We start from the raw sequence: 26803 nt of genomic DNA on the forward strand, positions 1-26803 counted from the left end.
AGGATTCGAACCTGCTACCATAGCAGTCACGCGGTGCCGGACTGATGCGTCTAGAATAGCTCAGCCATCACGGCCGGCGAAAGCCTGTCAAATCCGGTTGTTGAAAATAAAGAAATACGAGTATCTGTGTGGTCTTGGCTTTAGAACATTTTCATAAAGGAAGTGTTACACCACGAAGCATATACCCTGAAGAGCTAAACAAACTGATACACCTGCCTAATATCGTTTAGGGCCCCCACTAGCACTCAACACCAAGTGGCAAGGACTCGACTAATGTCTGAAGTAGTGCTGGAGGGAATTCACACCGTATATCCTGCAGAACTGTCCACAAATACGTAAGAGTGGGAGGGGGTGGAGATCTCTTCTGAACAACGCATCGCAAGGCATCCCAGATATGCTCAGTGATGTTAATGTCTGGGAAGTTGTTGGGCAGTGGAAGTCTTTAAACACAGGAGTGTTCCTGGAGCCATTCTGTAGCAATCCTGGACGTGTGGGGTGTTGCATTGTCCTTCTGGAATTGCCTAAGTTTGGCGGAATGCATAATGGACATGAATGGATGCAGGTGAAATGGTTCAAATGGCTCTAAGTACTATGGGACTTGACATCTGAGGTTATCAGTCCCCTAGACTTAGAACTACTGAAACCTAACTGACCCAAGGATATCACACACATCCATGCCCGAGGCAGGATTCGAACCTGGGACTGTAGCAGAAGCGTGGTTTCGGTCTGTATCGCCTAGAACCGCTCGGCCACAGCGGCCGGCTGACGAAGGTGATCAGACAGGATGTTTACGTACGTGTCACCCGTTAGAGTCGTAATGAGACCTATCAGAGTACCATACCACACCAATTGCACACGCCCCGCACCGTTATAGAGTCTCCACCAGCTTGAACAGCCCCCTGATAACATGCTAGATCCATCGATAATGAGTTTGTCATCATACCCGTACACGTTCATCTGTTCGATACAATATGAAACTAGGCTCGTCCGCCCAGGCAATATGTTTCCAGTCCTCATGACTCCAATGTCGGTGTTGATGGGCCCTGACGACGTGTAAAGCTATGCGTCGTGCAGTTATCCAGGGTACATTGTTGGCTTTCGGATACGAAAGTTCATATTGAAGATGTCTCGTTGAATGGTTCCCACGGTGTCACTTGGTGATGGATTAACATTTAAATCTGCAGCAGTTTGCGGAAGGGTTGCACTTCTGTCACGTTGAACGATTCTTTTGTCGTCGTTGGTCCCGTTCTTGCAGGATCTTTTTCCAGCAGCAGCGATGTCGGAGATTTGAAGTTTTACCGACTTCTTGATATTCACTGTACATTCGTGAAATGGTCGTACGGGAAAATCCGCACTTCGTCGCTGGCAATAAGACCATGTTGGGACTCACTCACATCTTGATAACCTGCCACTGTAGCATCAGTAACCGATCTAACAACAGCGCCAGACACCAGTTGTCTTACTTAGGCGTTGCGTACCGTAGCGAAGTATTCTGCCTGTCTACATGTCTCTGTATTTGAATACGCATACCTGTACCAGATTCTGTGGCGCTTTAATGTATTACTATTATCATGAAAATTGTTAGTACAATTTTCTTTTGTATTGGGAGGGGGAGATGATCACTCTTCTGATTTGTCTGAAGCAGCCCTCCGCGAATCACTCTCTTGTAGCAACCTTTTACATCACAGTGTCACTTGCAGCCTGTGTCCTCAGTTATTTGTTGGAAGTGTTCCAGTCTTTGCATTTCTCTACAGTTTCTCTACAGTTCCTCACTTCGAGAGTGAGGCTGCTGTTTCCCGCAAATTAATGATGCGCGATGACACAGAACGTTGCAGAGAATCCATTACTTGTTGGCAGGCACACATCTGCTGGGGTTACGATGTGCTGTGAGCAAAACACGACGACCTTCTCTCGTGGTCGACTGGAAACTTGGCGAATATGTCTCATCTCGCTTTCGCATGCAGTCCCAAGTCACGACACTCACACACTGAAATGCCCCTCAAATCTGTATATTGCACGATTCGACCAGCTGGCCAAGTGGAGTCCGCTTCTTGTCAAGTGCTGATTATGCCGTCTCACATATGTGTGTGGCGTCTCCGCGTCCTTCACAGTAATCGATCAATGTCTAACGCTGGTCACGTCTCACTAGGCCTAAGAAGAGCACTAAACACGAACAATACTAATGCGCTCGGTAGTTGCGTATCCTATAGAATTTCATATGTAGACATTTACATACTGTGTACGCGTACAAATTTACGTAGGCATACGACCATCTCTTACGGGGAGTTTCTTTTTTTCTCAGGCAGTATACTTACATCACTGGTCGTCAAACTACGGCCCGCGACCTACTTGCTGGCCCTAACAAATATACATGCAGTGTGCGGTCTTCAGGCCTAGTTTTACAAATTCAAGTCTTAATCTATCAGGTAAAAGCCAAATCAAAAAGCATCATCCGACGTTAAGAAGTACTCAAGAATGTACTGTTTCTGCTCAGTAACAAACAAAAATAGTTACAGGGTCAGCAATATTTTGCTTAACCTTGAACAGACGTTGGTGAATGCAGCCGTGAGCTAAGTAAAATTGGAAGGTTACCGCAGGGGCAGATGGTTAAGTTAGTTAGTTAGCAACATGTTCCACTGATCGTTTAAACAATCCTTTTGTTTAAATGATGTGGAACGAGTCAGTTACAGGATACGTATACATGTTTAGTGTCAACATCAATGAATACATTAGTTTTTAGTCCTATTCATGCTGCTACATTTATAAACGAGGATTTTTTTCCACGGGTTTTCCCTAGTAAACAGAAATTCATCCATGAAACACAAGCAGTTATCAACTAGAAATGATTTCAGTGTACATTTAAAACGTGCTTTACTACCTATCGGACATGTTATGTTATCGGGAAAATGATCAACCGTTTGTTCTCCTACACACTGAACTATTTTTGTGAGACGCTGATAGTTTCAATAATATGTAATAACGGTAATTTTTCCTATAGTATTTTAGTTCTTGTGGACTGTTTATGGCGATTTTCTATGTATTCGGACGGTGCAGTTAAAAAGCTTAACTCCTTGAAGAGGTACCTGCATAACGGGTGAACACCACATTTTATTCTTATTGCCCACTTGTAAGCAATCAGTACTTTCTTTCTAAGTGGTGAGTTATCCCGCAATAATATTCCATAAGACATTATTGAGTGGAAATATGAAAAATATGTCAGGCGGTTAATTAGTTTCTTTCCAAAAATAACAGCTTTACTAGGAGCTAAAGTAGCTGAACTTAACTATTTGAAAAGCTCAGTAATGTAAGTCCTGTTCAAGTTTTCATCAATATGTATATCAAACAATTTGAGCCATTTTACCTTATTTACTGACTACTGCCTTCTACATCAATTTTTGGTATGACTATCTGTGAACAGAACTGAATTGAGCGTGTTTTCTTTTTCAAAATCTAGCTGACTGTCCATTTTTTAAGGATTACTTCATAATTCTTTGGCGAACAGCATTAAGAATTTCTTCTGTTGCTTTCTCTATGATTTATTATAGGATTAGTATTGCCTTCAATTTCATCAGTTCTGCTTGTTGGATGGTAAGTTTTTGAAGGTCATTCTCTCTCTCTCTCTCTCTCTCTCTCTCTCTCTCTCTCTATATATATATATATATATATATATATATATATATATATATATATATATATATATATATATATATGAGAGAGAATGACCTTCAAAAACGTACCATCAATGAAGCATGAAGCAATTGGTGCAATTGGAGACGATACCAATCTTATAATAAATGTCATGTGTGTGTGACCGATTGAACCCAAAACTGAGCCCTGAGGAGCGTCCCTTTGTGATTTCACCGCAGTATATAAAATATACTACCCTTACAAAAATGTACATATTATTCAGATCATAATGCATTCTAAAAGTGCGAATCAAACCAGTTGTGCATAGAGCTATCAATTACATTAACCTTCAATTTTTCTAAGAGTGTAACATGATATACACAATTAAACGCCTTGGAAAGATCGCAAACAGCTGGCAACTTTTAACTATTTTAAAGCTTGTAATATTTGGCGAATGAATGTATAAATAACATTCTCAGTCGAGCACTGCTTTTCGAATCCCAACCATGGTATGCTAAGTAAAGTGTTCCTATTTAAGAGAAGTCTCCTGCGTACATTACTTTTCCGAATACTTTGGAAAAAATGACAGTAAGGAAACTGGACGATAATTATTTAAGTCTTTCTTTGTACCTTTCCTGTAAAGAGATTTAACACCTGCATATTTTAAACTGTCGGGAAAAATTTCCTGTACCAGTGGTGCATTAGATATATCACAAAGGATATTACTTATTGTGTTAGAGTAACTTTTCAGAGTTCTGTTTGAAATTCGATCAACACTATATGAGGGCTTTTTTTAGAATTTTTTTACTTCTACTAATTTCAGTGAAGGATGATGGTGGTGCTTCCAGTTACTTAAAACTTTGTGGAATGACTTTTTAATATATTCTCTTTCTTCATCAACTGAACCATTTAAATCTAATTTGCTGCTACATTTTCGAAGTGACTGTCAGAAGTACTCGCAACTTGCAAACTGTCAGTCACAATATTGTCATTTAGTTTAATTGATACGACCTCTTACAACTGACTGATTGTCTCCCATTTGACAATATGCCGTATTGTTTGAAGTAACATGAGTCCTGTAACATCTTTCCTACCATAACCAAGCACCTGATTGAGGGACGTTTAGTATTAAAAGACGGAGCTATTCTTCAGCGGCACGTCAATGGGCTTAATTCCATGTATTGTATTTCCTGACTGAAGTTAGCATGTGCCGATTCAAATATTTTAAATTCAAATATAAGACTCTGAAAAGGAGATTGGAGAAAGACTGACCTTCTATGTCCACGAAGATTCCTTCAGAAACCACATCAGTGAGTCCAATGAAATACTGGTCGACGTAACGCTCTTTAAAGGGGCTCTTGGTGAGCAGATTGACACTCTCTTCGTCGATGGACACGAACAAGGTGGCGTCGAAAGCCTCGCAGGCGTTGCGGGCCTGGTGCCACGACTGGCAGGCTCGGGAAAACCTGACCAGAGAGCGTGGAGGCAGGAACTGGAAGCCGTCGCTGTCGTATCTCCGAGCTGTCAGGCCGCTGTCGCTCCCTGCTGCGGACATCACATCGTTGTGGTTACCATACACTCTACTAGAAACGTAACAACATTCTCCATCTCATCAAAACCACAATAAACCCGCAAATACAATAGCCGGTACTATAGTTGGAGTCACGAACGATGGCGGTGAAGTTTAGACTTCCACACATCTACGTCAAGCTTTCTCCGACAGCCAGCGAGTGTTCAGTAGTGTTCTCAGCACTCTGCTGTGAATAGCATAGCCAATAAAAGCATTAAATGTGATCGTAGCGAGTTACTCAGTGAATTTTTATTCCATTCGTAGCCACTTGTCACGGTTGACGATGATGATTACTGACAAATTCTGTACAAGCAAGCGAGAAATATAATTTGCAGTTTAAGGTGATTCAAAAAAACGTTTACAATCAGCCATGTCACATCGAGCATACGGTAAGGATAATGATCAGTAATCACTCAGGAATTGTGGATCGCAAAGGCAGTCTCGAGCTACTAAATGTCGTTGCAGTTATTTGGTCTCATGCTACAAATAGTTGGCCATTACAGCAAATGCTTTGAAGTTTAGTCCAGATCCATCGACACACAGCTGATATTGACGCTGCATTGAAAGGCCCACCCTCTCAAAGATACTTGATGTGTCTCGAACACATTCTTCTACCAATTTCTGCCCACCACGTCCTCCATCTATGTAACAGGTATTTCATACACAAGGTCCTTCAGATACACCCACAAGAAAATATCGATTAGGTCAGACGGGTGATCGTTGTGGCCATCAGACTGCCCCACCGTGACCAATCCAGCGGCCGGGAAATGTTGATTACATTGTGCACTCACTTGTCTGCTGAAATTCGTGGCGACTCCGTCGTACTGAAATCAAACACAAGCAGGTTGTAGTGGAACTACGTGCTTGTGGAATATTGTCTCAGTTATGTGACGGGCTCCGTGGTTTGCTGTCGGAGAGGTCACACTTCGTAGTAAGTGACGGAAAGTCATCGAGTAAAACAGTGATTCCTGGCGTTCCTGGATATAGTGTTATAAGCCCTTTGCTGTTCTTTATTTATATAAATGATTTGGGAGACAATCTGAACAGCCTTCTTAGGTTGTTTGCATATGACGCTGTCGTTTATCGACTAGTAAAGTCATCGGAAGATCTAGAAAAATTGCAAAACGGTTTAGAAAAGATAACTGTGTGTTGCGAAAGTTGGCAATTGGCCCTAAATAATTTAAAGTGTGAGGTCTTTCACATGAGTGCTCAAATGAATCTGCTAAACTTCGGTTACACGATAAATCAGTCAAATCTAAAGGCTATAAATTCAACTAAATACCTAGGAATTACAATTACAAACAACTTAAATTGCAAGGAACACACAGAAAATGTTGTGAGGAAGGCTAACCAAAGACTGTGTTTTATTGGCAGGACACTTAGAAAATTTAATAGTACGAAAGAGACAGCCTACACTACGCTTGTCCGTCCTCTTTTAGAATACTGCTGCGCGTTGTGGAATACTTACTAGACAGGACTGACGGAGTGCATCGAAAAGTTAAAAGAAGAGCAGCGCGTTTTGTATCGTCGTGAAATATGGGAGGGAGTGTCACTGAAATGATACAGGATTTAGGATGGATTAAAACAAAGGCGTTTTTTATGGCGGAGGAATATTCTCACGAAATTCCAGTCAGCAACTTTCTCCTCCGAATGCGAAAATATTTTGCTGACGCCCACCTACATAGGGGCGTGCCCACGTCCTCACCATTAATGAATCCCACTGAAAGCGTGTGGGACTGTTTGAAATAGAGACTGAAACATAAAATTTGACATCTCCGCAGTTCGTTAGTTCTGCTTGATCAAATCATCAGTGGGAGATCTCATATGGCTAGGGCTTATTTGAGAAAACTTGTGGACTCTCTTCCTCATCGAACTGCCGCTATTATCAAAGCTAGAGGGGTTGTTACATGGTGTTAAGTGATTTCTTCTGGGACGTGGTGTGCTTACGAACTAAATGCCCTAATGAAGCCCGAAAAACACAACTTTGCCTTTCGTTTAAGGCCGATGCAATGTTTCCTAAAGACTTGAAATTCATATTTGTGTATAGTGACGGTAGTTCGTAGATTTTTTTTATTACTTTGCACCTATCATGTTAAATTGGGTATAAGTCCCATATACCGAGCGCTAATCCTGAGAGAAACAAATTGATGCTGTCTTAGTAAGTACAGCGGCTCTGTAACCTTAAGTTCCCAACTAGCAAAATAGCTAAAATGGTTATGACAGTGTTTCTCCGTTGCTATGACTTTTCTCGATATTATCCACTGAAAAATAACTACATATAAAATTGACAAGTTGTCAAGTACTTTCAAATGAGTCATTTTATAGTGCGCAATTTAATTTAATCTGTCAAAGGGGAAATCTGATAAAACGTCTGCTAATTTTAACTACACTTAGAGGAAGAACTCGTCTAGGATTGCAGTAACGAAGTTTAACAGAATGTGCTCACCAACTGAAGGGCATATGGCAACTAGCGTCAATGCAGATTGTGTGCTACTAATCTGGACTTGAATCACGAAGACCCCAGCACGATTCAAGAGGTAACAGGCCATTAAGTCCCAATAATGACATTGTCAGTATGGGGACGATTTGCAACTTCACAAGCCAAGATCGGTAAAAAAGCATTTTATTGGATGATTACCTTTGACAGAGCTACGCTGTCATCATCGGATCTGCAAGAGGATGAACAGAAATTAAAAGGAAAAATATTTTGGAGTTATTGTCTTGTATTACAACCTATGGAATTATAATACACTTCTTGCTACAAAATTTTATAACGTACTGTTCAACAGTGTTGCAAGTCACTTCACATTGCATATACACTTCTCATTATCATGAAGATCCCTACAAAATGGCAGTTCGAATGTAAAATCTCTATACAGAAATAAACATAGCCAGCTGGCGAGTGACAGAGAAATGGTGTAAACACAACGACCGCCAAGTCTGTTCACCACATGGCTGACTGGTTGTTGTGGCGATTGACCGGTTTATCATGTTGTACACAGTATAAAGCATAGGTACATAATACCATATAATTGTTAATACGTTCTTAAGAACGACTTTCATTTACGTTGATATATAATCGAAATCAGAGAAATAAAGAAATTCTATGTACAATGAAAGTGTATAATTTTGAGAAACTCTGCAGGGGGAAAGTATTTATGACATATATTAGTGAACGAGGAAATTATTAAACTCTCATAGTGTTAATTGTAGACAAGAACTTAAAAGGAAGCTATCTTCAAGTTTGGATATCATTATTATGGTGTAATCTGTGTTTGTAATTTACGTATGAATGCCCATAGCTATGTTTCGGGTTTTTTTCAACACAATGGCTAGGCAATATAGGTTTTTTATTTGAAAAAACATGCTAAAGATAAAATATTATAAACAGATCGACATTAAACAACAGTAACGAGTCATATAATTTTAACCATAGTAATACGATGTTCATCTAAATCGCATACGTCTTCCGATGTCTACGTTACTCAGTGCGAAACTGAGTTGAGTTGAACGACAATGATCAAGATATGCCCCATAAAAACAGAAAAATTGAAATTGTGTTTACTCATAATTTACACAGAAAAAACATAAACCTAGGTAGTATATCAAAATACAGGAGATATAGTAAGAAAAATGGAATCCTTCAAAAGATTACATTGTCCTTCATTACAGGGTTTCAAAGACCGTTTAATATATTTAATTTATCAAAGTCAATAATTCCAAACAATTACGGCATATTTTTCAAAAAACAGTAGGGTCGTAGATATGTTACAGGTCTTCTAACGATATAATTGAAATCAATAGAAACTTACGATTGCCCTCTTCATTTACGTCTTAAATGCAAGAGAAATCATCTTGTGCAAAGAAGGGACTTAATGATTTATGTAGCACACCTGTGTTTCTCATTATATATGAATAAGTTGCACAAGATGTAGGTGGAATTAAGTGATTGCTATTGGACAGAAACTCAACTGAGTAACCTAGACATGGGACGATGTATGCAATGTTGCAATGTAGATGAACATCGTATTCCTATGGCTGAAATTATTAAGAAACTGGTACACGTCCCTATTATCAAATATTCAGATGTGTCTGAATTCCTAAGGGACCAAACTGCTGAGGTCATCGGTCCCTAGGCTTGCATACTACTTGAATTACCTTTCGATAAGAACAACACAGACACACCCATGCCCGAGGGAGGACTCGAACCTCTGGCGGAAGGGGTTGCGCAATCAGTGACATCACGCATCCAAACGCGCGGCCACTACTCGCGACTGCCTAATATCATGTAGGCCTCCCACGAGCATGCAGAAATGCTACAACACGACGTGGCACAGACTCGACTAATGTCTGACGTACTGCTGGAGGTAACTGATACCATGAACCCAACAGAGCTGTCCATAAATCCGTAAGAGTACAAGGTGGCGGAGATCTCTTGTGAACAGCACGTTGGGAGGCATCTCAGATGTCCTCAAAAATAGCCATGTCTGGAGAGTTTGGTGGCCAGTGGAAGTGCTTAAGCTCAGAAGAGTGTTCCTGAAGCCACTCTGTAGCACTTCTGGACGTGTGAGGTGTCGCATTGTCCTGTTATAATTGCCCAAGTCCGTCGGTATGCACAGTGGACATGAATGGATGCAGGTGATCAGACAGGATGCTTACATACGTGTCACCCGTCAGAGCCATATATAGATGTATCACACCAACTGCACACGCCCCGCGCCATTACAGAGCTTCCAACAGCTTGAACAGTCCCTGCTGACATGCAGGATCCATGGATTCATGAGGTTGTCTTCGGATCCATACACGTACATCCGCTCGATACAATTTGAAACGAGACTCGGCAACATGCTTCCAGTCACCATCCGTCAAACGTCGGCGTTGACGGAGTCAGGCGTGTCCTCATCAAGGGTACACGAGCGGGCCGACGGCTTCGAAAGCCCATATCGATGGCGTTTCGTTGAATGGTTAGCACGCTGACACTTGTCGACTGCCCAGCACAGAAATCTGCAGCTATTTGCGGAAGGGTTGCACTTCTGTCATGTTGAACGATTCTCTTCAGTTGTCACTTGTCCTGTTCTTGCAGGATATTTTTCCGGTCACAGCGATGACGGAGATTTGAAGTTTTACCGGATTCTTGATATTCACGGTATACTCGTGAAATGGTCGCACGGGGATGTCCGAGATTTGAAGTTTTACCAGATTCTTGATATTCAAGGTACGCTCGTGAAATGGTCGTATGGGGGAATCTCCACTTCATCGTTACCTCGCAAATGGTGTGTCCCATCACTTCTGCTCCAATTATAACACCACTTTCAAACTCACTTAAATCTCTATAATGTGACATTGTAGCAGTAACCGATATAACAACTGCGCCAGAGACTTCTTGTCTTATATAGCCGTTGCCGAACGTAGCTCCGTTTTCTGCCTGTTTACATATCTCTGTATTCGAATACGCATGCTTCTACCCGTTGCTTTGGTGCTTCAGTGTATCATATTATGAATTGCATTACGCGGTAAAACCTCATAACCTTTAAATAACGGCTATGAGGGCAAATGGACACAGTATTATGCATATACAGCTAACAGCAATGAAGAAACATTGTGCATCTGATAATTGGTACTATAATTACGCAGATGCAAAGTTGAAATGGTTTTTGGACCAGATGGTGGTCTGAGAATAGACCAAATTGGATTGCCCGTAAGTAAACATAACGTTACAGCTGTGTATTGCACAGTCTGGTTCCTAACATTAATTACAGCTGTATAACAATACATATACAAAATATTTCTACATAATATGAATTTCGTTGCTATTTTTTGACATAGATGTGTTTACAAAATTGTGTGTAGTGTACAGCTTTTCAAAATATATAAAAAAATACTCTATAGCTATCATGATGAGATATTCGAAACTTAACTATGGGTACTCAGATGTATGTTATAAACATGACACAAATTGCACATTATCATTTATATACAAACTTGAAGAAAACTTTCTTTTCAGGTTCTCGCCTTACACTTAACATATTGCAAGAGTAATGATTTCTCCATTCTTTAATAAATGTCAAAAATATTGTTGTTTTGCAAAATTTTTCAAAGTTATACACCTTAATTATACATTCAGTTTATATATTTCTCTAATTAGGATTATATGTTAATTTAAATAAAATGATTCTTAATAATGCAATAAAAAGCATATGGAGTTATGTACCTATTCTTTATACTGTGTACAAGATGATTATCTGGTCAACCACTACACTAGCATCTGATGGACAGACGTGGAGCTCATTGTCTTTCCACCAATTTTTTGTCTGTCGACAGCTGGTGGTCAACATGAACACGCGTAATCGGCGCAATACTGTTGTGTTTATGCTAGTACATAGTAATTTTACATTTGACATGTCAATTTACAGCGATCGTCATGACATTACGAAATGTATATGCAATGTGAAGTAACTTGCAACACTGATAGACAACATGCTCTAATATTTTAAAGTATGAGGTATGTTACGATCGCGTAAGTTATGTTACAAGACAATTTATTGAGTTACAATACTGTTGTTGTTGTTGTGGTCTTCAGTCCAGAGACTGCTTTGATGCAGCTCTCCATGCTGCTCTATCCTGTGCAAGCTTCTTCATCTCCCAGCACCTACTGAAACCTACATCCTTCTGAATCTGCTTAGTGTATTCATCTCTTGGTCTCCCTCTACGATTTTTATCCTCCACGCTGCCCTTCAATACTAAATTGGTGGTCCCTTAATGCCTCAGAACACGTCCTACCAACCGATCCCTTCTTCTAGTCAGGTTGTTCCACAAATTTCTCTTCTTCACAATTCTATTCAATACGTCCTCATTAGTTACGTGATATACCCACCTAATCTTCAGCATTCTTCTGTAGCACCACATTTAGAAAGCTCCTACTCTCTTCTTGTCCAAACTATTTATCGTTCATGTTTCATTTCCATACATGGCTACACTTCATACAAACACTTTCAGAAACGACTTCCTGACACTTGAATCTATACTCGATAACAACAAATTTGTCTTCTTCAGAAATGCTTTCCATGCCATTGCCAGTCAACATTTTATATACTTTCTACTTCGACCATCGTCAGTTATTTTGCTCCCCAAATAGCAAAACTCATGTACTACTTTAAGTGCCCTACTTCCTAATCTAGTTCCCTCAGGATCACCCGACTTAATTCGACTACATTCCATTATACACGTTTTGTTGATGATCATCTTATATCCTCCTTTCAAGACACTATCCATTCCGTTCAACTGCTCTTCGAGGTCGTTTGCTGTCTCTGACAGAATTACAATTTCATCGGTGAACTTCAAAGTTTTTATTTCTCCTCCATGGATTTTAATTCCTACTCCGAATTTTTCTTCTGTTTCCTTTACCGCTTGCTCAATATACATGTAGAATAACATCGGGGATAGGCTACAACCCTGTCTAACTCCCTTCCCAACCACTACTTCCCGTTCATGCCCCTCCACTCTTATAACTGGCATATGGTTTCTGTACAAATTGTAAATAGCCTTTCGCTACCTGTATTTTACCCCTGCCACCTTTAGGATTTGTAAGTGTGCACTCCAGTCAACATTGTCAAAAGCTTTCTCTAAGTCTACAAATGCTAGAAACGTATGTTTGCCTTTCCTTAATCTATCTTCTAAGATAAGTCGTAGGGTCAGTATTGCCTCACGTGTTCCAACATTTCTATGGAATCCAAACTGATCTTCCCTGAGTTCGGTTTCTACCAGTTTTTCCATTCGTGTGTCAAGAATTCAAGTTAGTATATTGCAACCGTGGCTTATTAAACTGATTGTTCGGTAATTTTCAGATCTGTCAACACCCGCTTTATTTGGGGTTGAAATTATTATATTCTTCTTGAAGTCTGAGGCTATTTCGCCTGTCTCACAAATTCTTGCTGACCAGATGGTAGAGTTTTGCAGGCATGGTTATCAGTAGTTCTAATGCAATTTTGTCTTCTCCTGGGGCCTTGTTTCGACTCAGGTCATTCAGTGCTCTGTCAAACTCTTCACGCAGTATCATTTCTCCCATTTTATCTTTGTCTACATCCTCTTCCACTTTCATAATATTGTCCTTAATCATATCGCCCTTGTGTAGACCCTCTATATACTCCTTCCACCTTTCTGATTTCCCTTCTTTCCTTAGAACTGGGTTTCCATCAGAGCTCTTGATATTCATACAAGTGGTTCTCTTTTCTCCAAAGGTCCCTTTAATTTTTCTGTAGGCAGTATCTATCTTACCCCTACTGATATATGCCTCTGCACCCTTACATTCGTCCTCTAGCCATCCCTGCTTAGCCATTTTGCACTTCCTGTCAGTCTCATTTTTGAGAAATTTGTGTTGCTTTTTGCCTGCTTCATTTACTGCATTTTTATATTTTCTCCTTTCATCAGTTAAATTCAATATATCTTCTGTTACCCAAGGATTTCTACTAGCCCGCGTCTTTTTACGTACTTGATCCACTGCTGCTTTTACTATTTCATCTCTCAAAGCTACCCAATCTTCTTCTACTGTATACGATACTGTATACGTTATAATGATTACGAAATATTTTTCCTATCAATTGCTGTACATCATCTTGCAGATCCGATGATGACACCATAGCTCTGCTGAAAACAGTCATCCAATAAAATGTTTTTTTAATCTATCTTGACTTGTGAAATTTTCTTCAATTACCACGATATTCTGTGTTCCCACTGATTGTTAATTTTCTTGCTCTGTCTCCGTTTCAAGTTCAAATTAACAAAATCAGTAACATGGTGGCAAGAGGGAAAACTGTCGACCAGACGTAGAGACCGGCACGGTTCAAATGGTTCAAATGGCTCTGAGCACTATGCGACTTAACTTCTGAGGTCATCGGTCGCCTAGAACTAATTACACTTAACTAACCTAAGGACATCACACACATCCATGCCCGAGGCAGGATTCGAACCTGCGACCGTGGCGGTCGGTGGGCTCCAGACTGTAGCGCCTAGAACCGCACGGCCACTCCGGCCTGCAAGACCGCCATGAATTTAGTTCTTTTTATACCGCTAATTGTTGCACAATTGATCTGTGGAATAATTTTCATTATATGAATTTTATAAGTATTGGTCATACGCACAATTTATTCTGTGGGTTGCAATTAAATACTATACCATTATAACAGTCTTTAATTAACTGTGGCCATACTGACTAAGTGTAAATAACGTGACTTTTACAGATAAATTATTTTTATGTTGGTAGCAGTAGTCACATTATTTGTTACACTTAGCGCATTATTACACAAATTTTCGGTACCATTAACCTAAGATTTCTGTACCCAAAAGGACTTTAACATTTTGAGTTGTTGCTCAGAATTAAATACGGCTGATATCCGTCAAGTGGTGGCACTGTTAGTGTTATGAACAAATAAGTTCCATTATTTATTTTATTTTAATTTAATACATAGCGACAATTTTCAGTTGATACATTATGTGAGTGACCAAAATAAATAAGTTATTGAAGTTCTTTGATCTGGACGTTTTTTTTTCCAATGGCATATTTGTCCATAAGTAATTAGCCATTTCTTTTCCAACAGTTAAGAAAGGGGCACTCAGTTCAAACGTCAACATACATATCTCGAGTATGACCCATGCCAATGATGTTTCAAAACAACAGCCGCAGACACAAAATACGAGAAAAATTTCACTGTCGATCAGTGTCCTTTTTATATCTCTTTACCAACTCATGAGAGCAAGGTGAGCTGTTGTAGAACTTCGTTCCTTACAATCATATATCACAACAGGTTGGCAAAGAGGTAGAGAGAATGCAGTTTGGAATGTTTGGAAGGGTTTTTCAGTTCTGTCTTTAACCTTAAGACAAAGGAAATCTTACCCAAAATTGTCCTCCGACTGGGAGACTGGAACTGTTCGTGTGTGTGTGTGTGTGTGTGTGTGTGTGTGTGTGTGTGTATGTGTAACATTCATGGAGGTCTGTAGGTATATTTCAGTACTAGTAACAGTGATATTGGTACGCTATAATACATACGGCGGGAACCATTCGTGAGGTGGTATCGGAACACGTGATTTTTTCACGTAACTCAGACTTCTAACTTCAGGCATTTCTTACTGTTCGTTGGGCCGATATTAAGACTGTACACTCTCAAGGACTGTGCTTCCTCACCATCTTGGAACAACCTGCTTCTAGTTGGCAAGAAATGGATAGGAATTAACACTGAGATGCCTCTCTCAGTCCTTGACGAGTATTCGGGTGATTTTATTGGAAGAGTATTGTCAAGGAGAGGTGTTTTTGACTTCAGTCACGAGCCATCCCACATTATGAAACAATTACTAGTCTTCTAAGACGCACTAAAATTACTGTGAAAGCTACGCTCTAATTTTAATACTCCACTTATTCAGTAGTACCTGTCACGCAGCTGTCGGCCGCACTTCCATTCTGAAAAAAAAGACAAAACAATTGTAAAAAGCAGCACAATTCTTCATCATAAAACAATGAAGTATTCAATACACATTCTTTGAGAATGGAGAACGATCTAAATTAGTGCTAGTTTCTAGTTGCTATAAAAATAGATTTAGCATGTGCATGTTCTCAAAGAGAAGAGCGAATGTTTCTTAAAGGCAAGGTCGTAGACTATGTAAATTAGATAATGTAATGTTAGTCTTGAGTTGTACCTTAATGCTACTGTTTCTGTTTTATACTGAACGATGTGGAAAATGATACGTATTTGTGTCAATTATTGCATGTAACATTTCGCTGTGGATTTTGAAATGCTCCAGACAGAAAGACAAGTGTCGAGAAAGAACGTCTACGTACTTCCACCTTAATTATATACCACGTAGATTAATGTTCAGTCTGAAATCATTAACGACACTCACTTGTAAAATACACACGAAAAACGTATTTATACTGATGCAAATTTTAAGAGGTGACTACAGTGATAATAACTGTACCACTGGAGAAACACCAGTGGGTGTGAAAGTTTCTGGCATTTTATTGTACCGTACAGATAAATATTTAGAACGAAAAGAGAAACTAATTATAGGTCAATAGATTACAATGGGTATTCCCTGGAGCGTGAAAAGTCAGCTCTGTATGGCGTGCAGCGAACAAAGGAAACTCACCTAATTTTTCGCCTACGGATGCCTAAATAATGCAGTTTTATTTTGGAATAATTTGCTTTATGTACTACATTTTTGTACTTCGAGATGAACCTCCTTAAGTTTCTGAGAGTCGTCGTGTATTTCTTCCTCCACATGTTGCAGCTCTAAGTTCTCCTCGTACCTCCCAATATACCGATATTACTTCAGGTGTAGCTGAAAGCAATGTGGGGGTTGCAGGGAAGCTATCTGTTTGTCATTATTATCCTATGTAGTAACATATACAAGTAAGTTATGTACAAAACGAATTTACAGGTTAGTATTTAAACCTCGCACCCTGATCGAATCAGTCGGTGTCCCTTCAAAGCCCATCAGACCACCTATAATAGCGTGCAGTGAACAATTCTCCACGTTACATCTTATCGTCTCTTCGTCCGGGTGTGGTTTAGAATCGATCATTAGTGGCGGGGAGAATCAAACATTGCAACCATAGTTGTTGGGTTTTAAATTAGGTGGGAGTTCAAGGTCGATGTTTAATCCAGAGCTATCGTGTATGTTGCAGAATGGATACATATAGAATGAGATTTTCTCACTGCAGCGGAGTGTGCGCTGATATGAAACTTCCTGGCAGATTAAAACTGTGTGCCGGACGGAGACTCAAACTCGTGACCTTTGCCCTTCTCGGCAAGTGCTCTAGCAACTGAGCTCCCCAAGCACGACTCATGCCCCGTCCTCACAGCTTTATGTCTGCCAGTCCCTCGTCTCCTACCTTCCAAACTGTACAGAAGCTCTCCTGCTAACCTTGCAGAACTAGCACTCCTGAAAGGAATGATATTGCGGAGACATGGGTTAGCCACAGTCTGGGAGATGTTTCCAGAATGAGATGTTCACTCTGCAGCAGAGTGTGCGCTGATACGAAACTTCCTGGCAGATTTGGAGCCATGTCTCCGCAATATCCTTTCTTTCAGGAGTGCTAGTTCTGCAACGTTCGCAGGAGAGCTTCTGTAATGTTTGGAAGGTAGGAGACGAGGTACTGTCAGAAGTAAAGCTGTGAGGACGGGGCGTGAGTCGCGCTTGGGTAGCTCAGTTGCTAGTGCACTTGCTCGCAAAAGGCAAAGGCCCCGAGTTCGAGTTTCGGTCCGGCACACAGTTTTAATTTGCGTGGATACGTATATTTAGTGAAATGCCTCAGGAGGAAAACGGTCAACGTAAGTTGAATTTGGGTTTCTAGCTGCATCAAATATTGAAGCAAATATGGCTTCTCTGAAACATCATTGCTGGAGTTATCAAGATACTGACCACTGAGTATGAGCTAACAACACGAAGAACGATGGTGATGATAAAGCACGTAGAGGTCCTGCAATGTTTTCATTTCTGTATGCGGCCTGTTTTCTCCTCCTCTGGCCCTACCTGCTCCTTCTCTAACGGTCTCGACGTCGACGGGACATTAAACCCAGTGTTTAATCCTTCCCTGTCTCGTCTCCAAATCATACTTTTTCCAACCGCTCTACCTCTGTCAGCAGCCCACTGCTTCCCTTATCGTGACTTCCTCTGCCTTATCCGCACCTTAGACGAGCCGCACTCTATACCTAGCGAGTTACCGCTTACTTAATCATTTTTAAGTGATTTGCATTCAGCGGTCTCACTTGAAGGAAATATCTAATCGAAGTCTCTGCAGACGTTCTGTTTGGTACGCTTGTTTCATTTTGGTGCCCTTGTTTCATTTTGTAAAGGGTGAAATTCGTGGACAACGATGGCACAAAAGTTTACCATGTTCTCAACTACTTCTTTACAGTGTCAGCCTATTGGCCCTATATGTGCTGATAAATTAAGGCGTGGGTAGGGGAAAAGGGATTCATCGTTGTCTTTCAGTAAATGCTCTTTGTTACAGCTTCAAGACTTTCTTACTATTGTTTTCCTAATTCAACCAACTAGGTCACGAAATAAAGAAACCAACCCTGATCTCTCTTACAAAGTTTTCTTCGTATGTGCTGTTAATGAAAGTACTTACTAATTTTGGAGAAAAGTTTCGAACAGGACTCAGCTTCCGTGAACGTATTTGCTTATCTCAAATGGCTCTTAACAATCTTCTGTAGCACCACCTATAAAATTCTCTCAGCTTGTTTCCTTCCGAATTTCCCAACATACACTTTTCACTCTTGTAAAACGTCTTTCACTTCTAGTATGGATCCAGGACATTCTTTTTCCATTCCGTGCTGGTATTTTATACCACTGAAGCTAGTCTAGTTCTACTTTCTTCCTTGTTAAGTCCACTATGATTGTTCACATTTCCTGCGTTTGAAGCCGGCCGCTGTGTTCGAGCGGTTCTAGGCGCTTTAGTCCGGAACCGCGCTGATGCTACGGTCGCAGGTTCGAATCGTGCCGCGGGCAATGATGTGTGCGACGCCCTTAGGTTAGTTAGGTTCACGTACTTCTAAGTCTAGCGGACTCAGATGTTAAGTCACATAGTGCTTAGAGCCATTTGAACCATTTGAACCTGCGTTGTAAAATACTTGTTCATCTTATTCAAGAGTAATTTTGTTTACTTTCTGCCATAAGAGCTGTGTCGTATGTGGGCCTTATCATCCTCATTAAAGGGATATCTAAACAGCCTGTTAAAGTGCTCATTATTTCCTTGCTGTTTCAGTGTCCACAGGGAAACTTCCACAGGGAAACGTCCCTTCAAAGAAGCAGTCAGACGGTCATTGTATCGAATTCAACACCCGTTTTTTGTACTAAATAGTGTATATTTGTATCGCCCCGTACGTTTACATCCCTCATCTTAACTATACTCGCTTAGGATATTCCTGGAAGAAATCTCAGTGTAGTGGAGTGTGTTTTCGAAGCTTCTATTTACGAACCTCTCGAAGTAATGTTACCTTACAACAAACGGTTCAGTAACTTTTACAGCATTTTACATATAAGACCGAAGTAATTTCGAAAGTGTGCTAGTAACGGTACCGTCTATTAGAGGGCTTAAGTAACTTTTACCTTAGTCTACACGGATCACTGTGCCAATACTTCCATTGATACTTAATTGTCATCCCGTATGATTTGGTTGCAGTGAAGGACATTTAATACTAATTTGTATCGTGTTAAATCTTTGCGCTGGATAGCAAATAAAGTATTTTTACTTATTACCAGTTTAGGCTTCGGAACTGTGGGACGTGGTCTGGCGATAACTGGCAGTCCGCTGCCTGTGAAAGGTGCATACCTTCCCAGTACCATAAATACCTTCAACTTCCCACATGCATTGTATAATTTTTAGCGGGCGTGGAAAACATTTCTCCATCAAAATTCTCCTATTTGTTTCGCAAATATTGACGTTTACATCTATTCCTCTTCCACTTATTCCAGCTCTGAAAACCGAGATAACACTTGTCTATTCAATAGCGAAATCTGGACAAGCAAAGAAACAAAGCATTTTCAAGTACGTGGCACCACAACAGTGTGTGGTATGTCATTTCAGTCGACATTCCAGTTTATGTCGTATTAACCGCGTGCAGCACACTGTAAGATGGCAATGTGAGAAGAACGTAACACGGCTCACCTGCAAGCTGGGGCAAATGATGTGGACCACGCTGTGCTTCTGAGCCCGGACGCGGCACGTGCAGTCGAGGCGTCCTTCAGCAAGAGGCAGAGAAATGGCTGCCACTAGAGGAAGCCAAGACATCCACCGGATACCAGCGGTTTTCCTGGACACAAGGAAAGTCTGCTGTACTACATCGTTTTCACAATTCAAAATGTATTCAAACTTTATTAAATATGTATTTACATCGGTAAATACACACATCAAAAAAAGTTTTGCATCACCTCGGTTCCGAGAGTTCAGTAAACTGTTGATAAAATTGAAGTAGAGATCAAAAAGAACACCATTTCCGCCCTTTTTATTGCTCATGAAAAACCCCACATTGCATGTTGTACTATCCTACAATTGAAAGATGATGTCCGTTCACATTGAGTGCCAGTAGTATAAGAGTGGACCTAGTAGCGCCACTACGACTTTGCAAGAGTCGTAGGCGATACTTACCTTTAAGGCGACAAAGACGCTATTACCAGCATCCCATAATTTGAAAGAAGTCGTAAAAAGCAGAAAGTCTTGGCAGGAATGCAACCACCGTACACAATAGGCGGCAGCGTTGGTTACGATGATGTACCGTGAGAAGAAGACTGGGCTCCGTACGGCCATCTAGCACTATCGAGAGGCAAGACTATCGTGTTCGGTGTATGGCTTTGGGGCATGGTACTGCTTCTGCAGCAGCAACTGGAGCAGCAGTTGGAACCACAGAGACATAATGAACTTTTACAATTCGGTTACTTCAAGGACAGCTACGTGCCGGGCGACCTGTAGCGTGCATTCCGCTGAACCCAATCCAACGCCATTTGTGACTTCAATAGCGTCACGTTGGACTCACTAGAGGGCAGGGTGGAAAGAGACCAGTTGAGGACCTGCAACCAACCTTTTTACGTGCTTGAGACACTCGACCTACAAATAACGCTATGGTCTGGAGTGCGATTTAGTATGACAACAGGAGCACTCTCTTGGTTATCCCACGCTCTCTGACTGCAAATTTGTACGTCAGTCTGGTGATTCGACTGCCATCCATGAACACCATTCCAGGGGAGGTTTTCCAGCAGGATATCACAGCTATCGTAACCCTTCATGCTCTGCAGTGTGTCGTCAGGTTGTCTTGACCTGTTGGATCAGCACATCTGTCTCAAGTCGAGCATATATTGGACATCATCAGACGACAACTTCGAAGCCATCTATGAACAGCATTAGGCACACGGGACCCCGAGATACTGCTCTGCATTCTTGGCTTCCAAGATCGTCATGCATGATCCCCCATGCGATTTTTTCTTGTGAAGGTGTGTGAGAGAAAATGTGTTTCTTCTTTTTGAAGTACCATGTATGAAAGTGTCTGCTTGCTTCATTCACAGATCGAGGCTTTGAACAGAGAAATAGCCACCTCTGTACAGTTCTACAAAGCACGAAGGTGGAGAGGGGAATGTAAAAAATTAATTTGTTTAATGATATGAGACATTTTGAAACTCAATAGACAAAATGTTAGTACACATATATCTACTGTTTTAATTTAATATATTTTCATTTGAGATTATTTCGATCACTGGCATGCTACTGACTTATTAGCTTACAATTAAATCGTGTTACACTCATAAACGGTAAGTTGTGATCGATGTATTTCAGTAACGTAACATTTACCACCTATAACTACAGCTGGTTCATTTTGCTGAAATTACTTGAACTATAACAGTACAGTAGCTGAAACAGTGCAGCCAGCTTGTGGATTCATGAATCCTGAGTTCCGCTCAGCAACCCATAACACGAAGTTCCATGTTTTTCATGATCAGGGGCAATACTTTTAGCAATAGCGGGAATTAAGATGCCACGTGATAAACACCTTTGTACAAATTGGTAGGTATAATGTTTCTTCGAGAATTTTCATTAAGTGTGTTACTTCATTTTACTGTGGTTCTTCACTGTCATTTTACTGTTCGTTATACTACAGTGTGTGTTTAGTGCCAGTAGCTGACGGAAAAATGATTAATTTTTCCACATTTGATCTTTTAATATCTAGGTTACACGCTATGGGCTGTGAAGGACTAAAAGTACTGTCCTACTATAATTTATTTTGTTGGGAATTTATAATTAGGTTATTAAGTAATCACGAAATAACAGCTCATCAACGTTGACAAATGCCGATGGAATCAAATTTTAATCATCATCATCATCATTTAAGACTTATTATGCCTTTCAGCGTTCAGTCTGGAGCATAGCCTCCTTATAAAATTCCTCCATGATCACCTATTCAGTGCTAACATTGGTGCCTCTTCTGATGTTAAACCTATTACTTCAAAATCATTCTTAACCGAATCCAAGTACCTTCTCCTTGGTCTGCCCCGACTCCTCCTACCCTCTACTGCTGAACCCATGAGTCTCTTGGGTAACCTTGCTTCTCCCATGTGTGTAACATGACCCCACCATCTAAGCCTGTTCGCCCTGACTGCTACATCTATAGAGTTCATTCCCAGTTTTTCTTTGATTTCCTCATTGTGGACACCCTCCTGCCATTGTTCCCATCTACTATTACCTGCAATCATCCTATCTACTTTCATAACCGTAACCTCAACCTTGTCGATAAGGTAACCTGAATCCACCCAGCTTTCGCTCCCATACAACAAAATTGGTCGAAAGATTGAACGGTGCACAGAAAACTTACTCTTGGTACTGACTTCGTTCTTGCAGAAGAGAGTAGATCGTAGCTGAGTGCTCATTGCATTAGCTTTGCTACACCTCGCTTCCAGTTCTTTCACTATGTTGCCATCCTGTGAGAATATGCATCCTAAGTACTTGAAACCGTCCACCTGTTCCAACTTTGTTCATCCTATTTGGCACTCAACCCGTTTATATTTCTTTCCCACTGACATTACTTTCGCTTTGGAGATGCTAATCTTCATACCATAGTTCTTACATATCTGATCTAGCTCTGAAATATTACTTTGCAAACTTTCAATCGAATCTACCATCACAACTAAGTCATCCGCATATGCAAGACTGCTTATTTTGTGTTCACATATCTTAATCTCACCCAGCCAGTCTACTGTTTTCAACATATGATCCATAAATAATATGAACAACAGTGGAGAAAGGTTGCAGCCTTGTCTTACCCCTCAAACTGCTCTCAGTTTACCGTCAACTCTAACTGCTGCCTGACTATCCATGTAAAGACCTTTAATTGCTTGCAAAAGTTTGCCTCCTATCCCATAATCCCAAAGAACAGACAATAACTTCCTACTAGGAAACCGGTCATATCTCTTTTCTAGATCTATAAAGCATAGATACAGTTCCCTGTTCCACTCATAACACTTCTCCATTATTTGCCGTAAGCTAAAGATCTGGTCCTGGCAACCTCTAAGAGGCCTAAACCCACACTGATTTTCATTCAATTGGTCCTCAACTAATAACTGCACTTTCCTTTCAACAAGAAGATTTTACCCACAACACTGATTAAAGAGATACCTCTGTAGTTGTTACAATCTTTTCTGTTTCCATGTTTAAAGATTGGTGTGATTAGTGCTTTCGTCCAGTCTGATGGAACCTGTCCCGACTCCCAGGCCATTTCAGTTATCCTGTGTAGCCATTTAAGACCTGACATTCCACTGTATTTGATGAGTTCCGACTTAATTTCATCTACCCCAGCTGCTTTATTGCACTGCAATCTATTGACCATTTTCTCCACTTCCTCTAACGTGATCCTATTTCCATCGTCATTCCTATCCCATTCTACCTCGAAATCTGAAGCACTGCTGATCGTATTTTCACCTACATTGAGCAATATTCCCTCCATCTGCCCAAGGCATCCACAGGATATCACAAAGTTTTTAAGCTTACCAGTGGACGAGCTTCAAGATCAAGGACTCAGACTTTTATTACCTATTCCACAAGTTCACAGTTCACGTTATGGCACCTTCTTTCTAAAGACTGAAGACTCTGTGCAATTAAGAAATTTTTAAATTTGTGGTATGGTCTTATGGGACCAAACTGCTGAAATCGTCGGTCTATAAGGTTACCCACTACTTAATCTAACTTACACTAAGGACAACGCACACACCCATGCCCGAAGGAGGACTAGAACCTCCGACGGGGGAGCCGCGCGGACCGTGACAAGGCGCCCAAGACCGCGCCGCCAATTAAGAGGTAAGTACATTTGTGCTCCAAAAATTACTCCATTGCATTGTGGCGGGGTGCTACTGCTACCAGTTTCGAGTTCTTTCAGAAGAAAACAGTCTTGGCTGCAAAATTATTTAGTATCAATGACGCGTTTTCGCCCTTTCGGGGAATCATCTGATTGTGTAAAAGTAGCACATAAAATGGAAAATGGACGCTACAGTAACTGGATATGTATCCATTGGATGACGGATGGATTGCACTCCAGTTAATGTTGCGTCCATTTTCCATTTTATATGATCTTCTGTCGGGTGGATTACATGTCGAGCTACTTTTACATAAATTGATAAGGCCCCAAAAAGGTGGAACGTGTCAGCGATATTAAGTAATTTCGCAAACAAGACTTTGTTTATTCTGAAATATATTTGTGTTTTTGTTTCTTTTCGGTGGGTACAGCACCTTTCGTAAGGCTAGACAGCCGATGATGGTGTACTAAGAGGAACATTGGTTCGTAACAAGTTTAAACGCGAGCTATCTAACACAGAAGGCAGCATCAAACCACTGTGTGATAATGTCCGGTAGAAAGTTCGACTGCGATTCAAACCTTTTGGTAAACACTATCAACCAACCTGAAATTTGGTCCAGATCTGTTTCATCAGATGTCGTGTATACTGACTGAAACATTTTTAAAGGCAGCAGCAGACTGGGAACCGCACTGACCAATAGCAAAGAGAGAGGACACAGTAACACGCAGGGTGATCGTCAACTCTTTGTACAAAGTCCTTGAACTTTTACAGGTGACTGAGTAAATACCAGTAATTGTCTCAATAGGAATCCATGTCCAAGGGTCTACGGTTGCTACAGTATAAAACTAAAGACGTAAAATAAGCGTCCCTGTCCTGAAACTGATGGGTGAAAGAGAGAGTGTACTGTACTGCGACTATGTCTATTTGTAGCCCAGTAACTATTGTGATGCCATTTCCCACAGTCAGGTGACGAGCAAAATGTATGATTTAAAGTGTCATATTAGCATTCATAGTCAGCATTGTGCTCCAATAGTGGAAAAGCTATTGCCGTTGGAAATCACTACCGCGTTCCTTAGTTGCCTACAAATGTAGTAATGACCTGAGTTACTAGGCGCGAAAGAGACGACCACGTTACTTTACATGACTTAACATAGAGCGTCAAAGGAGTTCCTTAATCCTTAAATACTCACGCTATTGTTCTGCGTACACCCATTTCTCCAGTTTGTTTTTTCTCTGGAGAAACTTTGTTGCTCTACCTTGGCTATTCTCCTACCATATCACTGAAGTTCGCAGACTTGGCTGGTATGGTATAGTTTCTTTCCTGAACCTTTTTTTTTACAAACTAAACTCACTGTCTTTCTACAATAACCTTAAATAACCGCAACTACATAATTTTTGGATACCACGCTAGCAATAAAGGAACAAATATAGGCGTAGCTACTTGAGGGTTAAAGGAATTTTCGATCAACCTTCACGTGATGGGCATATTATTATACATTTTCCATTATGGAGATACGTTATCGTTGCTACTTAATCGACACACAGATCAAAATAGTTCAAATCGCTCTGACCAGTATGGTACTCAACTTCTGAGGTCATCAGTCCCCTAGAACTTAGAACTACTTAAACCTAACCAACCTAAGGACAGCACACACATCCATGCCCGAGGCAGGATTGGAACCTGCGACTGTAGCGGTCGCGCTGTTCCAGACTTTAGCCCCTAGAACCGCTCGACCACCTCTGCCGGCGACACACAGATCAAAACAGTTTTTTGTATTACCCGCCATGCAGGTCTCTGTTTCAACTGACCATAGGCTTGTGAACCTGACCTACATGTAGGCTCATAATATAACCTTAAAGGTAGCGGTTTGTCTTTATGAGCTGCCGGCGTTGCGACACAGCCAGGCAAGCGCGGCGGTTAACAAGAGAGGAGACTCACCTCGTGGCTTCTGCAGTGCGACGCTGCGAGGCGCAGCGTGGTGCCATCTTCACTGTGCGACCCTGCTCTGCAACGTCTGGCAGCGGTGCCGGACTGCTTGTGACGCACTCGCGGTCACACGTCACAGATTCCGCCTACTCACTAGCGTCGCTGGCTCTGCGAGGGAGCCACTTCCTCCTTCTATACCACAAGTGCCTCTCTTTCGCTCTCCTAGTGAGATGTTGCTGAATCGTTAGAGAGCACATAGAAGCTTTGGTTGTCAGGTACGAAATATGACTGGTACACACTCCTTCGAAGCTCGCACACGTATAGTAACACCTAGCCAACGGCCTTACGATGTTGTATACACTGGTTCACGGAAGTTAAGCAACGTCTGGCCCTGTTAGTGCTGTGTCAGGTGACTGCCTTGGAACACTGGTTCCCTTGGCTCAAGGTCACTCAATTCGCCAAAGTGCCGCCCAAGCGAAATACATTCTGCAAGCCATTGACACGTACTATATAATTATTATCATTGTATTATTGTTAGCTAGCACTCTTACATCATCCACTGTTACTTATATGAATGAAAATAAGTCTTCAGAAAATCCTCTGAATAAATGCCGCCGGCCGGAGTGGCCGAGCGGTTCTAGGAGCTACAGTTCGGAATCGCGCAACCGCTACGGTCACAGGTTCAAATCCTGCCCCGGGCATGGATGTGTGTGATGTCCTTAGGTTAGTTAGGTTTAAGTAGTTCTAAGTTCTAGGGGATTGATGACCTCAGACGTTGAGTCCCATAGTGCTCAGAGCCATTTGAACCATTTTTGAATAAATGCCCCTTTCTACTCAATCTTTAGGCCCAA

The 26803-nt window shown here is 41.1% G+C and overlaps 1 protein-coding gene across 2 annotated transcripts in view; it reads right to left on the bottom strand.

The window, feature by feature from the left end:
- The window catches only part of LOC126334697 (macrophage mannose receptor 1-like), a 39925-nt gene extending 13881 nt beyond the window's left edge, over window positions 1-26044 (bottom strand). Inside the window, exons 1-4 of one of the 2 annotated variants that reach the window (XM_049997199.1) lie at window positions 25965-26044; window positions 19860-20004; window positions 15617-15647; window positions 4900-5169 (exon numbers count right to left, since the gene is read on the bottom strand). In XM_049997199.1, the coding sequence (XP_049853156.1) occupies window positions 4900-5169; window positions 15617-15647; window positions 19860-20004; window positions 25965-26011 (493 nt within the window). In that variant the 5' untranslated portion in view covers window positions 26012-26044. Of the gene's footprint in view, window positions 1-4899; window positions 5173-15616; window positions 15648-19859; window positions 20005-25964 lie in introns of both variants that reach the window. The other variant, XM_049997197.1, reaches the window with a different exon arrangement.
- Between the last annotated feature and the right edge of the window lie 759 nt (window positions 26045-26803).

This window comes from Schistocerca gregaria, chromosome 2, assembly GCF_023897955.1.
Source record: "Schistocerca gregaria isolate iqSchGreg1 chromosome 2, iqSchGreg1.2, whole genome shotgun sequence".
NCBI lineage: Eukaryota > Metazoa > Arthropoda > Insecta > Orthoptera > Acrididae > Schistocerca > Schistocerca gregaria.